The sequence below is a fragment of the Centropristis striata genome, chromosome 17 (genome assembly GCF_030273125.1).
Source record: "Centropristis striata isolate RG_2023a ecotype Rhode Island chromosome 17, C.striata_1.0, whole genome shotgun sequence".
In the NCBI taxonomy this organism is placed as follows: Eukaryota; Metazoa; Chordata; class Actinopteri; order Perciformes; family Serranidae; genus Centropristis; species Centropristis striata.
This window is the reverse complement of record NC_081533.1, coordinates 10924309-10943255: the sequence shown is the minus strand read 5'-3', so window position 1 is coordinate 10943255 and position 18947 is coordinate 10924309. Positions and strand designations below refer to the sequence as shown.

Sequence of the window (18947 nt, the reverse complement as noted above, 5' to 3'; positions counted from 1 at the left end):
TCAGAAATATAATGTGTAGTTACATTTTTCAGTAATAAATTGTAAAATAACTGCAACACCACCTGTAAATTCTACTTCTGTGAGAAACTAACCAACATTGGTGAGCAGTAGTTCATGGATTATAAACTGTGAAGCAGGATTAAGATGAAATTTTAAAGCTCGGAAAGGAAGTAAACTAGGGAATTGAATAGGGAAGGTAAAAAAAATTGACACTTTTTCATGCATTACTTACTCCAATTAAAGCGTAAAATGTTCCCCCATCTTTCTGACATTCTACATGTCATTTAACTTTCAAGTCCTATTTAAACTTTAGAAATATTTTACCTTTTTTGAAACTTAGTAATAAAAGCTTTTTTGGGACTTCTGTCTCCACATACTACTGTTATGTTTTATCACCAGATCTGCTCATCTGGATTCCGTAGTTCATCTTTGGTTTTGTTTCTGCTCTATGAACTACAGGAAGACTCTATTGTTTTTGTTTAACATGAAGGGTCTACAACTACATTGCATTGTGCAACCCTGTTTTGTACAATAACAAAAAATACATATTTACCTGAAGAAAGAGAGGAGAAAAAGTTTCCTCATTCCTCAGACGAGAGACTCCTCAGCGCATGCATCTTTTTTAAACAAACTAATGACACCCTAAATGAAGAGTGCAAATGGTGAGAAACAGACAAGTTATTTACAAGAATATTCTCCTTTGGTTTCATAAATGGTTCTCAAAAAAGGGACAACCTATATAACTGAAGTCTAGTGACAGTGACAGCAGCACACACACATTCTAAATAGCAGTTAGAAGCCCCGAGCACTACTGTTATACTGTGGATTTCTTCTTCTTCCTCTTCTGGACGCAATTTCGTCCCGCTACTACAATTTTGCATTGAAATGAATGGGACGGCCGGAAAAAAATGAGCGAAAAAGAACAATAATTGGAGATCTTTAAACGTCTACTTCTCCGGCATAATTTCACCTAGAGACTCCATTTAAACTTTAAACAGTAGACACAAGTCTTGTGTATCGGTGTATTAATCCATGTTTCGATAGGTCATATAGTTTTTTATCCATCCCTGTTCAATGACCATGATCATTTTTGGAGAAATTCTGAGATTATAATGGGTGTGTATTGCACGGAATGTTCGTGTCACAGTGTGTGACATCATCACCAGAGTCTAGAGGGAGAGAAAAAATTGTCAAAAAATAAATTTGAAAACTGAGCTCCAGGCCGCAAATTCCACTCTACAGAAATAATTTATACATAGAAACGTAGGAAAATGTGTCTACTCACTCACAATTCTCTGGTAAAGCTGTAAGAGTTATAGTTTGGGCGTACGACGCACAGATGCACCACCAGCACGCACTAACAGCCTCATTGGCTCCCATATTAAAAACGCAGGAAGATTTCTGAAAAAGGGAGATATAACAGTTTTTTTAGATCGCTCTAACAAAGCTATTTTTTCATTTTTCTGAAAAAAAAAAAAACATGTAGACGTTCAGGATGAACTCAAGCTCAAAGTGAAGTCAGATCAATGATAGGTATTATGGTTTTGCAAAAAATGCTTTCTGTTCGAGGCCTGAAATTCCAGTCCGTCCACCTCTGGCTGCTGTCACTCTTCTGGGACATTGGCAGGTGTCAGTTAATTCTGTTGATTGCTTTGATCTGATTGCCTTTGATCTTTGATGTGATTACAGTTACAGATACACACACACACACATGCGCGTAAGCGCGCACACTCCTCACACATGCATACACATGCTTCAAACACACATGCGCGCACACACACGCACACACACGCACACACACAGAGGTAACTTTATGCAATTTTCGCTACACACACACACACAAATGCGCACGTAAGCGTGCACACTCCTCCAGATACACGTTTCACACACACATACACACATACACACACACACACACACACACACACACATTTTCTAGTTATATAATGCAACATCCATTAATTGATTGGTTTGCAAAGTAAAAAACAGATATTTGCTCAAATAACTTTTTTTTCAGTTTATTCTTTGTTTACATTTACATTGGTGATACGTTTTAACAAAAAAAAAAAAAAATTGCATCAGAAGGCCTGTAGGAGGCAGAAATACAGTCAGGCGTACACTAAAACTTATTCAACATCCAATTTATGAAAAATTTAAAAATGTTTTATCTTTGCGGTTGCTAGTAACAGTTTACACTACATGACACATGGTAAGTTTGTAAAACAGCAGTAAAGTGATTACAGTTTTTGTGATAATCAGTCCAAATCAGAATTAACTTCATCTGAGAGAGATGGAGCTTCATTCATCAGCAGCCCCTTCTACCATTTCTGCTGTTCCCTGTGGTGTGCCTGCTCACTCAGTTTGACTATAGGCTATCAAACCTCCAATCGCAGCTCCAACAGCAATAAACATTACTACAACTGGTACTGATCCACTCCACGCTAACCCACAAAGACCTGCTGACAATGCCCCTGTTGTTATGCCTGCCAGTTTGATCAAAAGCTTCTCGGATGTGCTGCCCTGAGCCTGCTCTCTGATGTGTTCTTCCACTGCTTGTAGCATCTCATTGGTGTAGCAGCCTCCTCTGTTTGCCTCAGTTATCTCATCTATTGTCTTGAGGAGCTCCTCCACCTGGAACTTGTTGCTTCTGTATTCATCCTGCTGGTCGTTCTTCCAGTATTTATTATCGACTACGTGGCAGCGGCCTCCGCACTTCTTCATCAGGTCACTCAAAAGCTGATTCTGGTGGACAAAATCCATAATTTTCTGTCCATCACGGAGCTGGTCACCATGGGTGAAGATGACAGATGCATATTTGAAGACTTTTTCTGAGAAGTATTGCTTTATTTTGTTGATGACAGCCTGTTCTTGATGTGTGAATCTGTCCACTTTAAGCACAATGAGAAAAGCATGAGGCCCAGGAGCGCACTCTGTGATACACCTCACTATCTCAGGCTTCAGCTCCTCCTCAGATCTGTCTGTGTCAAAGTAACCAGGAGTGTCGACCAAAGTGATGCTTCTTCCGTTAACAGATTTTGTTTCTGCTTGACAATTATTTGATTTTGAGCTGGCAGTGTCACCGATCAGGAACAGTTTCTGTCCTAATATGGTGTTAGCCAGGCTGCTTTTGCCAGCTCCAGTTTTTCCCACAATCACAATCCTCTTTGTGTCAGACACTGAAAGAAAATAAGGCCATCATTAACACTGTGCAATTATTATTATTATTATCATTATTATTATTATTATTATTATTATTATTATGATTATTATTATTATTATTATTAAGCAAAAGTATTGGATGTGGATGAAGTATTAAACTGTTTTATTTTATCTAAGTTTGCAAATTCACCAGACGCTAGCATTGCTAGCTAGTTGGCTGCTGGAGCCATAGACTGTATATAAATAATGGACGTAGTCACCGTGACGTCACCCATTGGTTTGTGGACGGCCCGTTGGAAGCCTCGAGTTCAGCGTTACACTCGTCGCCATCTTGCGTCGCCATCATGTTTCCGATACGCGGAGCAGACCATAATTGGACTGTGGCGGAGCGCGAGGGATCTGACGACACTGACTACACGCATCTCTACACCGGCAACCTGACTGAGAGAAGCTGCTGCTAATTCATGTTAGCATTAACTGGAGCATTAACTGGGATGTTAGTTTTGGCTAGCAAAAAAACAAAAACAAAATGTATCTTTCTTACCTCAGAAAACTGAGCAGCGACTCCTTGGAGTGTCTGTTAGTCCAACCAAACGCTGAACAAGACATTTAATGAACAAAACGTTCAAATAAACTGTCACTAAGTGAAAATATAGTGTGAAAGGGTCAAAGTTATGAGACCAAACCGCTAAACGTCCTCTTTTCTATCTATATAACGTTATATATAACTTTATTGACTCGTTGCCGTGGATACGCATTGTTCTGCTTCTCTCCTGGTGACGGCTCGCCTTGTCAGTGACCTGTCAATCAAAGCTAGAAACGCCCCAAATCATACGATTCTTTATCTTCTATTTTCTTCTAAATGAGGCCATTATTAGAACTATTGACATCAAATTGTCTTGAAGAAGATTTTTTACTAGCGATTGAGACCATAATGTTGTCCCTGAAAAATTTTTCTGAGGTAATAAATCAAGTGAGAAGTTTTCAAATTTAGCACTGAAATGAATGGGCAGATTTCTTTTGCAGCCAAACTTAGCACCCCCTACTGGAATTTTCGGTGAATTGCAGGCTTTATGCACTTCCTGGTGGCTTCCATGCTCAGGCACGGAGATTGCCGCCTGGCTGGAGCTAACGAATATCAGCTCTCGAGGCAACAGAGCAAGCTAGGTAGTTACAGCCTCTTCTGATGAGAGAAAGCAGTAAGAACACTTGGGCGATGATCTTAACCCTTGTGTACTCCTAAAAAAATATAACACCCCTGCTCCTCAGGGGTCAGAAGGACCCCATGACATTAGACTGGTTTTAGGACATGTAGAATAAATAAAAATATAAATAAAAAATATTACCACCTTTTTCTTTCACCTTTTAAGGCAACTCATGACCAACACATTGATATATCATTTTCATATTTTTTTCATTATTATTGGTCAATTTTAGTCAAATATACAAAATTAGGCCTCATTTCAAGAGAAAAAAATGTAATAAAACCTGAATATTCTTTTCAATTGTAATAGTGGAAAAACAATTCTTGATGGGAATGCACAGAGTAGGTTATGTCAACTTTTTAGATGACAGCAAAAAAAAATCACACCTGTGGTCAAAAAGGACCGCATGACATTAGACTGGTTTTAGGACATGTAGAAAAAAGTTATTAACAACTTTTTTTATTCACCTTTTACAACAACTCAAGACCAACACATGTATATATATATATCATTTTCATATTTTTTTCAATATTATTGGTCAGTTTTAGTCAAATATACAAAATTAGGGCCTAATTTTCAAGTTTGACTGTGTGTGCATGCATTTGTGCTTGTGAGTGTGTTTGTGCATCATTGTGAGAAGATATGTACCTGGGAGTGTGTGTTTATCTGAGTGTGTGTGTGTGCATGTGTCTTTATATGCATAATGGACAATATGTGAAAATATGCGTTTTGACCTCGACCTCTTGCTCGCTGTCTTCCTCAGCCGGATTTAAAATCAGATCCAGAGCCTCTTTTTTTGGTCTAGAACCTCTTTTTCCGCTGTGTGACACTCAGGGAGGATTGTCAGGGATCCTAAACTAAACTAAAGTTTTAGTTTTTTGTTTATTTGTTGAGTCAGACAGCGAACAAGATAGGTTGAGGTCAAAACGTATATTTGCACATATTGTCCATTATGCATATAGACACAAACACACACTCACAGGTACATATCTTCTCACAAGGAAACATTTTCAAAATACGCAAAAATGTATGAAGAAAGTTGAAATTTAGATTATCTGTAAAGGATGCAGAGGGGCACATATGCTGAAATCGTATGTTGAAAATTATTTGGGGTCAAAAAGGACCCCAAGAGTACAGGAGGGATAAAAAGTACATCTGTATTTTTACTGTACTCGATGTGGGATACAGACAGCACAAGGCTAATTCACTGCTGTTAAAGTCTGGTAAACCCGAGGCTAACATACACAGTTAAAACGATATACGGTTTGAAAGATAAGACTCTAGTTTCACATCACTTAATTAATAAGAAATATAACTTGATAATTTATATCCGGAGTTAATGTGAAATTTTGATAGAATGTTAGCCAAAAGCTGTCCGATGTGGGATTCAGTGACGCTACATGCATACCATTAGTGAGTTTTTGTTCATTATTATTTAGTGGGTTTTCATCTCATTTCAATATTTTGCAAGCTCCATATTTCCAACCACTAAATATGATTAATAATGCTTCATAAAGTGTTATGAGTGGATTTTACATTCATAATGTAAAGTGAACATCACAGTAGCATGAAGTTTCTTGTTAAACTGCAGGTGTCAGAATATCAAATATAATACACAGTCGTCCATGAAGTTGATTGATAATTATGTTTTCAGACACATCCTCTGTTGATTGTGGTTTAATTTTCATTGTGACATGTTTGGAAGAGATTGATTAAAACATTTTCAGAAGTTATACAATTTATCTGTCAAGAATAAATCACATTGTCACACTCATTTCATGGAAATCAAAATATTTGATTCCAACTTCATGAGCGACCATGTATGTGGAATCGGGCTTGTTACCGGAGGGTCGCCGGTTCGAATCCCAGGACTGACGGGCCAAGGACCAGAGTGCCCTTGAGCAAGGCATCTTACCCCTACACAGCTCCCTAAGGTGTGCAGTAATGCAGCTACCCACTGCTCCTAAGCAGGGTGTGTTCCCTGGTTTACCCATTGTGGGACTATTAAGGGAATCTTAATCTTAATCTTAATGCATTTTTTGTTAAAAAGCTGCTCCTTTTCATACCTTTTGAGAGTGGAGTGTCTCTGAGACAGAACTGGTCAAAAAGGAATTGTTTTTATCTGTTTTTATTGGCAGCATCCACTGCAGGGAGTCACCTGTACAAGTTCACAGACTGATAACAAGTGTGATAACAGTGTGGGCAGATTACATCTTTATTTTTCATCTAAATAGGTTCGACACAGTTTGACCAAATTCCTTTAGAATCTGTTCTGTCCTCCTTCAGTAACAGGAAATAGCTGACATCCAGTTTTCTTGGCAGGGTGATTAACTGATTGAATAAACTTTAACTTTTAAATAACTATATTTTCTGTGAGTGTTACGTTACTAAGAAAAACTATATTTGCTCAAATAATATTTTTCACAAGTTTCTTTTTATTCATAATTCATAATTGTCTTGGTGATACATTGCATTTCACACAAACAAAAGAACAAGAACAAATTATTTTTTGCATACATTATGTGACATTTTCTGATTATCTTTTGATTTAGATTAAAAAAATTCTTAAGATTTAAATCTAATAATTATGTTAAAATCTTGATTACAATTTACAGATTATTCACATAACAACATATAAGATAAGAAACTGATTAGCTCAAAAATCAGAAATAAGATGAAGCTGAAGGACTTATTACATATTACACATGAATCAACATAATTGGATTGTTTCGAACAAGACTTTCTTGCAGTCTACAGGCAGATATTAAATGTTTTAAAATACATTTTCTCCCTCTTCTTCACTGAAAGACTTTTTATTAATTAACTGGCAGCAGCTCACCTGCAAAGGACTGTATTTTTTTTTTTTTTTTTTTACAGTTTCTGTGTGTATTTTAGAAATTTAGTGTATTATCATTATTAGCACTTTAAGATAATGCCATTAAATCAAAACTGTATCTTAATAAAGATGTACATAAGACAGTTATATGGTACATATTTATTTCTAGATATACACTGTACAGTACTTTACAGGCAAAGCTGCTGACACTGGAGACAAACAAAAGAAAACGTTTTTTTTTTCCAGCAATGTACTCCATTACTATTACTATTACTATTATTTAACAGGGTTTTTCTTGTTTTTACATTGAGTGCAAATAACACAAGGAAGGTCATTTTTGTACTTTCGGTACAAATATTTACCATTACATGGAAATTGAAATCTGTACAATAATATGTCTGAAAAATAACTTTTTGAGTGCAGTTAATTACTTAAAATATACACTTAAAAGTTTTAAAGTGTATGACAACATGTTCAGGTTCTACTCTTAATTTACATCTCAGACTACAGTGAAATAGTCACGTCTCATTACATGCTGTAGCCCTATATAGAGAACTCAAATATATACTTTAAATATCAACTCGACCAAGTGTTATTGGAGGATATTACAAGACTTTTACTTTTGTGACTTTTTTCAAAATGTTTCATTTTTATTTTGGAAATTAATGTCATTTGAGTTGTTATTGCTATTATTGTTGTATTTATTATTATTATTATTGTTATTATTATATTGATTGGTCAGATGCCATGGTGTCACTATCTGTGACCTGATCTTCACTGATTGGCTGGTAGAAATCTATGTGGTTCTACGACCTCACTGAGAGTCATGGGGACCCCATTTGGACGTCCGCTGAAGTTACCAAATATGGTTCTTTGCCAAATAAAGGCTTAACTCTGTTTTGGCTTAAATCTATTGAATCTGTCCAAATCATCCTTTTCTTCACCACTAGATGGAGAGTCCTATGACAGCCTTTGCTGCTCTCTCTGCTGCTTCCAGTGGTTCGTCTGCTCCCTCAGCTGCTTCATATCCTTTAAGACCTCCTTCTACCACTCCCTTTAAAGCTTCTACTACTGCTGCTGCTTCCATTTCACGTCTTACCGCACCAAAGAAAGCTCCTAACACAGCACCTGTTGTAAAACCAACCAGTTTGATCAAAAGCTTCTTGGCTGTGCTGACTTTAGCCTGCTCTCTGATCTCTTCCACTGACATGTTTGGTGATAACTTTCTAATGTGCTCCACCTCTTGTTGGATCAGTTTCTCCGCTGCTTGTAGCATCTCATTGGTGTAGTAGCCTCCTCTGTTTGCCTCAGTTATCTCATCTATTGTCTTGAGGAGCTCCTCCACCTGGAACTTGTTGCTTCTGTATTCATCCTGCTGGTCGTTCTTCCAGTATTTATTATCAATGACGTGACAGCGTCCTTCACACTTCTCAACAAGATCATTCAATGATTTATTGTCGCGGAAAAACTGCTCAATTGTCTGTCCTTCAGGGAGCTGGTCACCATGAGTGAAGAGAACTGTTGCGTATTTGAAGACTTTGTCAGAGAAGTACTTTGTTATTTCTGTGATGACAGCCTGTTCATGATCTGTGTATCTCTCCACTTTAAGCACAATGAGAACAGCATGAGGCCCAGGAGAGCACTCTGTGATACACCTCACTATCTCAGGCTTCAGCTCCTCCTCAGGTCTGTCTGTGTCAAAGAAACCAGGAGTGTCGATCAAAGTGATTCTTCTTCCGTTGACAGATTTGTTTTTTGCTTGACATTTATTTGTTTCAGAGTTGGCAGTGTGACCGATCAGGAACAGTTTCTCTCCAAATATGGTGTTAGCCAGGCTGCTTTTACCAGCTCCAGTTTTTCCCAAGACTACAATCCTCTTTGTGATGGGCACTGAAAGAAAATAAGGCCATCACTCAAACGGCAATTTTTTTTGCTTAAACTCTTAAATATCAGTGCCATGGTTGGAGAGTAATTTTGTTTTTAAACTTTTCATGAAACTCCATATTTCCATGAGAATAAAAATAAAATATGAAAAATATTCCAACCTCTCATCATAGATTTCCCACCTTCAGACATCCAGCTCCATTTCTTTCTCTCTACTCTCATCAGATGGTGAAGTGGAGAGAATATCAGACTCAAACTTGTGGCCTCTTTTCAAACTAAGGCTTCACTGTTTTAGTCAGAGTAGAAGACACTGCACAACTCGGGGACTCAAGAAAAAGAACAGCAGAACAGCAGGTAGCCATGCGCCATTTGCTGTTTGTCACATGGAAAATGGAGTTAAAATAATTCCCCGACGTTGATAAATTGATTTAATCTTAAATTTGCGCTCTCATTCCCATCTACGGGCAATTTAGAGTCACCAATTAAACCTAAGCTGCATGTTTTTTGGACTGTGGGAGGAAGCTGGAGGACCTTCCTTTGCTTTTATTTCTCAATAAATATTTTACATACAGATGACAAGGAGTTTTACATTAACCAGTACTGATTAAACTACATTAATTAGGTAAGTGTGATCATTCTAATGATAAATTAGCCAAAGTGTGAGTTTCAAAATCACCACGTCATAGTTATGTACAGAGAGTAGTACTAACAAAAAAAAAAGTGTTCAGGAGAATAAGTGAAAGAAGTAACGTTAACTCACCGTCCATGTTGTTCGAAGAAATAATTTGGATCTACCAGACGACTGTCCTGTGTGTCTGTTACCCTCTGCTCTGACGCTGGTTTTATTAGACTGTCACTTCCTGTTAGTCTGTGTGAGGGGAGGGGGTTTACTTCTTCCTCACTTCTTCAAAGGCCTGTTAAGGGTTAAGACTTGGTTTAAAGGCTCAGGTTTCATTTAGGGCAGAGATTGGGGTTAGGCATGTAGTTGTGATGGTTACTGTTATGGTAAAGGACAAGGTAGAAGTAAAAACTCTATTTGTACATATATTTTTTATACATTTCAATGTATTCATTGTTCATATCTGTCATGGATATGCACCATGTCTGAACAATAAGCGAGCGTCTGACTATCATATCTTCACACGCTGTCTGACCACTGAAACTGTTAAAATGCACGACTATGTCACGTAAATAAACCACGAACCAATCAGCTGTGTGCTCAAGATCAGACTGGAGACAAAAACATCTGAAAGATGAATAAATAGCCTCCTTGCTCATACCCTATTGTACTTTTTAATAGAATACACATGTATTTTTTTTTTCAAAGTAAGGTTAACTTTACAGAAAAAATGGTCACGACTACACACAAAATTGTGATTACTTAATGGTGGCAGGCTGGTAAAAAAGAAAAGAAAAAAAGAAACAAAGAAAAATGTATAGTTGTTAAAAATCATAATCATAAAAACTTAAATGAAAATAAAAACAGAACGCATCAAATTCAGAATATTGACAAAATACATAAAAATAAGTAAATATAACATTTTAAACATAAAATGTGTTCGGATTTTAAAAATTCAGCCCTCCGAAAAGGCTTGACAGTAAGCACACTGAAGCAATAACTCGTGTTTTATCCTTGGTCTTCTTTTATTTATTACAAAATGACCACAGGTGACCACAGGTCATAAACCTGAAATGATTAATACAAAAACAACAAGTTACATACAATAATATAAATGAAAATGTAGCTTTAAAATAGCTATTCTTACTTTTTACATTAAACAAGCATTTACTCTTTTTAAATATAATCAAATGTATTCTTATGAACTAAAATAATGAATTGTAGTAACATAGTAACCCAAAAACTTTAACACAGTGTCTTAGCTAAACATTAGCAGTTAACTGCTAGCAACACCTACCTAAGAGCTAGCCTGAAAGCTAATGAAGTTAGCCCTATGCTAACGGGATTTAGCGACAATGCTAACGCGAGCTAGCGGCGATGCTAACGCTAACCGCGAGCGCTAAATAACACTTTCAAGCCTGCCTAACAGTGCAGTACACATCAACAGTACATTATATTTATAAGACACACATTATTAGCAGTCTATTCCTTAGCTAACTGCAGCTTACCAATGGGCTATGTGCTCCTGTCAAAACCCTGGATGCAACTGCTGCAATCCATAACACAGGAAGTAACACAGGATGCAACACAGGAAGCAACACAGACTTTTCAAAATAAAACGGAGAGGCACAAAACCCTTAAATAATTATTTAGAGCTACAAATAAAGATAAATAATAAAAGTCTTGACACCTCCCACTTGGCCGATTGATCTAAGATCCAAAGAGGCCACAATTAACAGTCATTTGAGTCTCTCAGTAGGTATCTCAAACGTAAAAGTTAGGTGTTCCTCGTAGGTCCAACATGAACACAAAGTTAACTAAGGTAATCCTTGGCAAGGACTTATCCTACTTCTGTTGGTCCTCAACTGGAATCAAGACCACCAGCCTTCGCACATCCCTGCGAAGGACGATGGTCGTGGGCAAATCAGAGTTTTCTCTCCGAACCCTGGATACATGGGGGCCAGGAAGTCCCATGCAGATTTTCAAGTCCACGTCCCGGACGATCCCTTTCTTATCAGGATATGTAGCGACGACTCGGCCGAGCCGAAACTGTCCTCTCAAAGCATTTTGGTCTGCTAACCAGACCATATCTCCAACCCTGACGCTTCTCTCCGCTCTGTGCCACTTGTGCCGTATGAACAAGTTTGGACCTGCCAGCTCGCTCCACTTTGACCAGAACTTGTCAACTCCAGCCTGGACAGCTCTCAGCCTCCGCCAAGGGTGGGTTTCCACATCGATTCCATGCATGTCTCCTCCATGTCCGGTGCGTCCCAGGATAAGGGAGTTAGGAGTCAAATACTCCACTGTGTCTTCCTGCTCCTGCGCCTTGGCGTCGATGGGTCGATCGTTAGTTAAGTTAGCTGCCGAATAAAGAAGGGTTTGGAACTCCCCCCAGGTGTAGCCGCTAGTTGTTCCACAAAGGCTGTGAAGAGCTCTTTTAATGAGCTTAACCGCTGCCTCGGCTGCTCCATTTCTGTGTGGCGCATCCGCAGGATGGAAGTCCCACTGCCATTCTGTGCCATTTCTGGCAGCCATGTTCTCAACAGATGACTTTTGCAAACAGGCAAGGTGTCTGTGTAGCTCTCTCAGTGCAGGCTTAGCGCCCACGAAGTTTGAGCCTCTGTCTGACCATAGCTTCTTCGGATGCCCCCTCAGAGCAGTGAATCGAGAGTAAGCCTGAAGAAAGCTTTCAGAAGACTGGTCGTCGACGAGGTCGGCGTGGACGGCTCTAGAAGCCATGCAGCAGTACACTACTCCCCAGACCTTTTTCTTGACTCTCCTCTTTACAGCGTCTCTCACCTCGAAGGGGCCGAAGAGGTCTAGTGTGGTGTACTCAAATGGGTTTGCTCTGCTGGTACGTTCCTGAGGAAGGTCACTCATCACTTGCTGGCACAATCTGGCTCTCTGCTTCTTGCAAGTGAGACACTCATTGATCACCTTCTTGACTGTCCTCAGACCTTGCACCACCCAGGCCTTTCTTCTTGTACGCAGAAGTGTGGCAGCAACGCCTTCATGATTTGACTCATGAGCTTCTCTTGCCAGCAAAGTTCCCAGCCACGACTGGAAAGGGATTAATGGTACAGCTGTTCCATCCTCGTTCCAAGACTGGACTCTACCAGCACACAGCAATAGTCCTGTATTGACATCCTTGAACACAACCAGGCGGTTTAGAGTCGTGTCATGAAATTCCACGCCGTCCTGGGCTGCAAGGACCAGGTCTTGGAAGGCAGTTGCTCTTTCTTCTGCAGATAGCCTGAAATACTTTGCCTCCCACTTTGCTGGCTCTGAGATTTGCCGTTCTTTGTTTAACCAGGATTCTGCAGCTCGTCGAGTCCAGGCAACAGTCCCACACAGCTTTGACAAGGTACTAAACCGATTGGGTTCAACAAGGTGCACAAGATCTACGCCCCAGGGTTTCCTCTTTGGTCTCTCTGCTGCCGAAGTTGGACCCTGACCCTCGTTCGATGAGTCTTCCAAGTCTACGCTAACGTCAGCTTTACTGGGGTTAGATATTTTCTTCGACTGAGCCCTAGTGACTGCAGCTGAGAAAGCTTTTCTCTTGAGCTTCTTAACGTCATCAGCAACGATGGTCACTATCTCGCTGGCCGTCTTCACTGGCCACTCAGCTTCCGGCCATCGTAGGAACTCAGGACCTCTTTGCCACTCTGACTCTTCATCGAGCTCCTCAGGAGATGCTCCCCTTGTAATGATGTCTGATATGTTGAGATTACCCTCAACCCACCTCCAATCATCTACTGGTCCAGCCTTCTGGATTTCCCCGATGCGATTTGCAAAGAAGGTTTGATAGCCATAACTATCTTTCTGGATTGCTCCCAGGATTGTTTGGCTATCAACGATGTGGATCCAGTGCGCAACATCGATGCGGCAGTGCTTCTCAAAGTACCTTTTAAGACGAGTTGCGAAGACAGCGCCGCATAACTCTGCCTTGATCACGTCCCCCTTTTGGTTAAGAGGAGTAAGTTTGGCTTTTGACTCAACCAATCTTATGATGACCCCGTTCTGCGTTTCCCACCGAAGGTAGAGCACAGCTCCGTAGGAGGCCTCACTTCCATCTGAAAACGTGACTCCCACTGGGCGGCCTATGGCTCCTGGTGGCGTGAGGCTTCTCTCGAACCTGATGTGACCAAGTCTCACGTACTCCTCAAAGAGTCTTATGGACGCCTCTCGGAGTTTTGTCGAGAGAGGGTCATCCCAGGTATCTTTCATCGTGTTGTCTTTCCCCACTTCTTGATAAGATTCCCTCACAAGCATCACCCCTTTCTGCTTAGCTGGTGAGGCTAGACCAATGGGGTCATAGAATGCAGCAATCTGACTTAGCAACACTCGACGCGTTAAGGGATTTGGGGTGTTACCTCTGATTTCTTCTTCGCGCAAGTCGAGTCCCATCCTCATTTTGCCTCGCTTCTTTGAGAAGTTAATGGACATCATAATGCGAAGTTTGTCAGTATCTGGTTCATAGCCGACTCCTAATGCCTTGCTTTCTTCGTCTTGCATTTGGTTAGGCAATACCAGAGTTTTAGGCGCAGACACAGCTGTGTTACTGTTACTGGAGTTAGCAGTGGCTCCTGACCTCCCACTTTGGCCAGAGAAGATCCATGGTTTGAGGGAGAAGCCTCCAGCTTTTAAGATCTCTTCCACTCCTTTAGTGATCTTTTCCAGTGCCTTGATGTCATCGTGGGACGTCAAGATATCGTCCACGTAACTGTCTTCTACCAAAACCCGCCGTTCCTCCACCATGGCAGTGAACTGGGGCAGGTTTGCCGTTTCTCTCATAGCAACCTGAGCTATGCAGCCTGCAGGCTTATCACCGATGTTGACCCTGACGACAACAAAAACCTCGATATTATCCTCCGGGTGGTCTCTCCAGAGGAAACGGTGAAGATGCACTTCTTTGTCTTTTAGCCAAACAGAGTTGTACATTTTTTTCACATCACCCAAGGCGGCATACAACCCACTTCTGAATCTCAGAAGGACTCCTCTGATCGGATTGAGAACGTCTGGACCCTTGTGCAGGAGGTCGTTCAAACTTACCCCCAAGAACTCTTGGCTGCTATTCCAAACAATCCTTACAGGGGTAGTGGTTGAGTGAGGATTAGGAGCGACCAGATGACTGATGTACCACGTCGGTCCCTTCCAACTGTCGATTTCGTCTTTAGTGAGTTTAGCGGCAGCTCCCCTTGAAACCATCTCATGGATTTGCTCTCTGTATGCAGCTTTCCATTCTGGCTCCTTTTCGAGACGTTTCTCTGTGTTCAGGAAGGTTGCCTCCACTGCACGTCGGTTGTCAGGAAGCGTCACGGGATCTCCTTTCCATGGGTAAGCTGCATCCCAGTGAGGGGTTCCGCAATGCTTGTCTGCTTGCACGTAGGTGAGGCACTCTTTGATTTTTTCTAGTTCCCTCTCCTCTCCTAGGGTCATTTCTTTGCCTCCAGGGGGACACCTACCGCATTTGCAACCACCACATTGAGGATCACAGGCTGCGCCAACGCTCTCCCATTTGAACCACTCGAAGACTTCTTTGTTGGTAGCTGCAGCACTCCTGATGATTGTTTCTCCATTCTCCAATTGGGCTTCGCTAGGTCCTGCCTGGTCCACAAGGATCTCTCTGTACGCCCTTGAAGCTGTTCTAATTGACCTCGCAAAGTGTGTGTCAGACCTATGCACTGCGAGGTCTACTTCTTCAAAAAGCTCAGGGTGAGTTCCACCTACAGTCTTACCCAGGGGTCCATCCCAAAGGACGAGGTCTCCCTCCACTTTGGTTGGTTGTGGGACCAGGCGACCCTCCCTGTGACTTATGAGAAGATCAATCTTCTCAGGGCGGATCAACTCCTTGGTTGCAACATCAGGGAAGAACTTTTGTAGTTGCTCCGATGTGACTGCTTGGTTCACCTTTGCAATGTTATCCAAGCCGTAGCAGAGGAGTTTATGTTCTGTTACTGTACCCTTGGGGTTTTTTACTCTGAGCCTCAAGGTATACCTTTTAGTAGTGACTATCTTTTCCATTCCTCCAACTCCTTGGACAATCATCTTGATGCTCTCACCATTCAGCTTGAGACGCTCTGCGGCTTCAGTCGAGATGTAATTTGTATCCGACGCAAGGTCAATCAAAGTGCCGATCAGCTGGCCTGAGTTTGTAGTCACTTCCAGTAGCATCATTATGACTGGGTACTCTTTTGGCTTATTACTGTTGCTGGCGCATACTGTCGTTGAAACTTTATTTGAGAAAGCTTCCTTGAACTCTGCTTTCAGCTCTGGAGAGAGCTTAGCAAGAAGCTCCTCCTGTTTGTCAGTCAGTCCAAGTCCTCTTCTCTCCACTTTCGGATTGCTCTGCTCTCCACTAATTTTATCCCTCTTCTTGATTGGTGGCTTTGGACAGAGCAAGTAGTTGTGATCTGAGGACCCTCCTCTTCGACAGTCATCCTTTGAGCAGAGATACTTAATAGTGCAACTGTCATCTTCGCCATGGTGGCGCAAGCATTTGAAGCATGCTCCTTCTTTCTTCAGGTGAGTCTTCTTACTAGACAGGTTGAGCCTTTTGAAGACTTTGCAGGCAAACAGTTTGCCTGCATGCACATCGTCTCCACACACGATGCATGAATTTGATGGAGAGTTCTTTTGAGTGTTCCCCGATGTAGCCCTAGTGAATGCTTTCTTTTCCCTGAACCTCTCAGGTTTGTTCACTGGGCTGGGCTGTAGTTGCAGCTGATCTAACTCTTCAAGAATGTCTTCCTGCCTTTTCAGGTACTGCAGTAAACAGTCGAAATGGTTGCGTGATGAAAAGCCGCTTGCAGGGTCATTCTTGTGTGTTAGCCACTTTTCTTTCAGGGAATCAGGCAACTTACTCTCAATCGACTGTGCTACTACCCGATTTTTCACAGCATCTTCCTCCCCCAGGACTTGGAGGTCATGAAGTGCTCTCTCCACTGCCTGAATCAGTTCAATTGTCTTTCTGGGTTGGTTTCCCTTTATGGGAGGAAGTTCTTGCACTTCTTTTGAGATCAGCAGCACTATTTTTGGCTTGTTTCCATATTTATTGTCCAGGACCCTGAACACGTCGGCGGCGGATCCACAACTGGACAACACAAGATCCCTCTTGACCTTGTCATCTAAGCTGCCTAAAAGGTTGAATTTCTTCACATTCTCCAATCCATGTGGATTTCCCAGCCTCTGCAAATCTTCCCATTCAGCTTTCCAGCGGTAGTAATCCCTCATGTCACCGGAAAATATAGGCAGGCGCGCCCTCTCTAGGCTAATCAGGGGCTTGATATTGTAATTCCCGGAGTTCATGCCGGAACCACCTTGCAGTGCGTTGAAAGTTCCAGTTGCCGCGCTTGCGGCACCTAGAACTACACCATGGCTGAGATTTGGGGGTACGCTGGGCAAGCTAGGCTGGATGCCTCCTACAGGACTTGGAGTGTTCCCAGGGTTAACCAGGTCAGGGTTAGGTTGAGCACCAAGAGACACTGCTTCCTCCTCAGTCTTGCTTGGTTGTCCATCTTTTTGCTCTACCTCTTCATCTGGTTCCTCCTCTTCACCACCGGTCAGGAGCCAGCCTTGAGGATTTTCTTGCCACGCCCACTCATCCCACAGTTTCTCACGACGTTTCTTCAGTTTCCTAATGCATGCTTTCGACTCCGTTACCTTTGGTCTAGGAATCAAGCTCATCCAATCATCCACCTCTTTTTCGAGATTGTAAATCTCCCGTTCCAGGCTTCTATTCATCAGGTCGCGTTGTCTCCTGGTCATCTGATGGTAGTCGGTTGCCTCAGCCTGGTCCATGGCTGAAGCAGTCTCAGTGGCGAGGGTGGTAATAGCCTCCTCAGCGAACCTGGTCCAGAAGCTCTTCAGGACGATTTGTTCAGTTTCATCAAACTTACGGTCGCACTCTGCCGTTTTCGCGTCGATGTGCTCTACCATCTCTTCGGCGCGTTCATCGTCTGCTTCGCTTAGGGCTGTTGCATACTCGAACCCTGCATCTCTTACTCTTGAGTGCTCCGATTTAAAGTTCCTCCACTCACCTATCATTTCACTTTCTCCCAGTGCATTCACCCTGGAGGTGAGATGGTTGGCTCTTCTTGTGAAAGCAGTCTGAGCTGCTGAACGCCTCTGCTTAAGCCTCTCAAGATCCTCCTTTGATGCTGCCATTTTGCCAACTCTTCCTGCTTTGACCGAAAGTAAAAACTTTTAATGCCACCTGGGCTTTAATAGTCTCTTGCCTCTGCTGGACTTGTAGACTTTCTCCCTTCTTCTGGCTTTAGTTTATTTGCTTTCCCGGCTAGCAAGTTAGTAGATGAGCAGACAACGTTATGAAGGCTGCTAGCTTACAGTCAGATTGGTCAAACAGTCTTTTATTTTCTTCTGGTCTTTGGGCTTTGTCCGTGCTTCAAGGTTATCCAGTCTGTTTTTCTGTAGATCTGGGGCCTTGGTTTATGACTGTTCGGATTTTAAAAATTCAGCCCTCCGAAAAGGCTTGACAGTAAGCACACTGAAGCAATAACTCGTGTTTTATCCTTGGTCTTCTTTTATTTATTACAAAATGACCACAGGTGACCACAGGTCATAAACCTGAAATGATTAATACAAAAACAACAAGTTACATACAATAATATAAATGAAAATGTAGCTTTAAAATAGCTATTCTTACTTTTTACATTAAACAAGCATTTACTCTTTTTAAATATAATCAAATGTATTCTTATGAACTAAAATAATGAATTGTAGTAACATAGTAACCCAAAAACTTTAACACAGTGTCTTAGCTAAACATTAGCAGTTAACTGCTAGCAACACCTACCTAAGAGCTAGCCTGAAAGCTAATGAAGTTAGCCCTATGCTAACGGGATTTAGCGACAATGCTAACGCGAGCTAGCGGCGATGCTAACGCTAACCGCGAGCGCTAAATAACACTTTCAAGACTGCCTAACAGTGCAGTACACATCAACAGTACATTATATTTATAAGACACACATTATTAGCAGTCTATTCCTTAGCTAACTGCAGCTTACCAATGGGCTATGTGCTCCTGTCAAAACCCTGGATGCAACTGCTGCAATCCATAACACAGGAAGTAACACAGGATGCAACACAGGAAGCAACACAGACTTTTCAAAATAAAACGGAGAGGCACAAAACCCTTAAATAATTATTTAGAGCTACAAATAAAGATAAATAATAAAAGTCTTGACAAAATGTTACTATGGTTTTAAATGACATATACATCAGA

The 18947-nt window shown here is 41.4% G+C and overlaps 2 protein-coding genes across 2 annotated transcripts; both read right to left on the bottom strand.

Moving 5' to 3' along the window:
• Positions 1-2352: 2352 nt before the first annotated feature.
• On the bottom strand, positions 2353-3180 carry LOC131990179 (GTPase IMAP family member 7-like; the record flags this gene model as incomplete). Its single annotated transcript, XM_059355578.1, has 1 exon — positions 2353-3180. A coding segment is annotated over one exon (828 nt), but the record flags the coding sequence as incomplete, so codon positions are not given.
• A 4966-nt stretch (positions 3181-8146) lies between these two features.
• On the bottom strand, positions 8147-9851 carry LOC131990178 (GTPase IMAP family member 7-like). Its single transcript, XM_059355576.1, has 2 exons — positions 9845-9851; positions 8147-9090 (listed from the first exon to the last, which is right to left on the bottom strand). The coding sequence occupies exons 1-2, from the start codon at positions 9849-9851 to the stop codon at positions 8147-8149; spliced, it is 951 nt and encodes a 316-aa protein (XP_059211559.1).
• Between the last annotated feature and the right edge of the window lie 9096 nt (positions 9852-18947).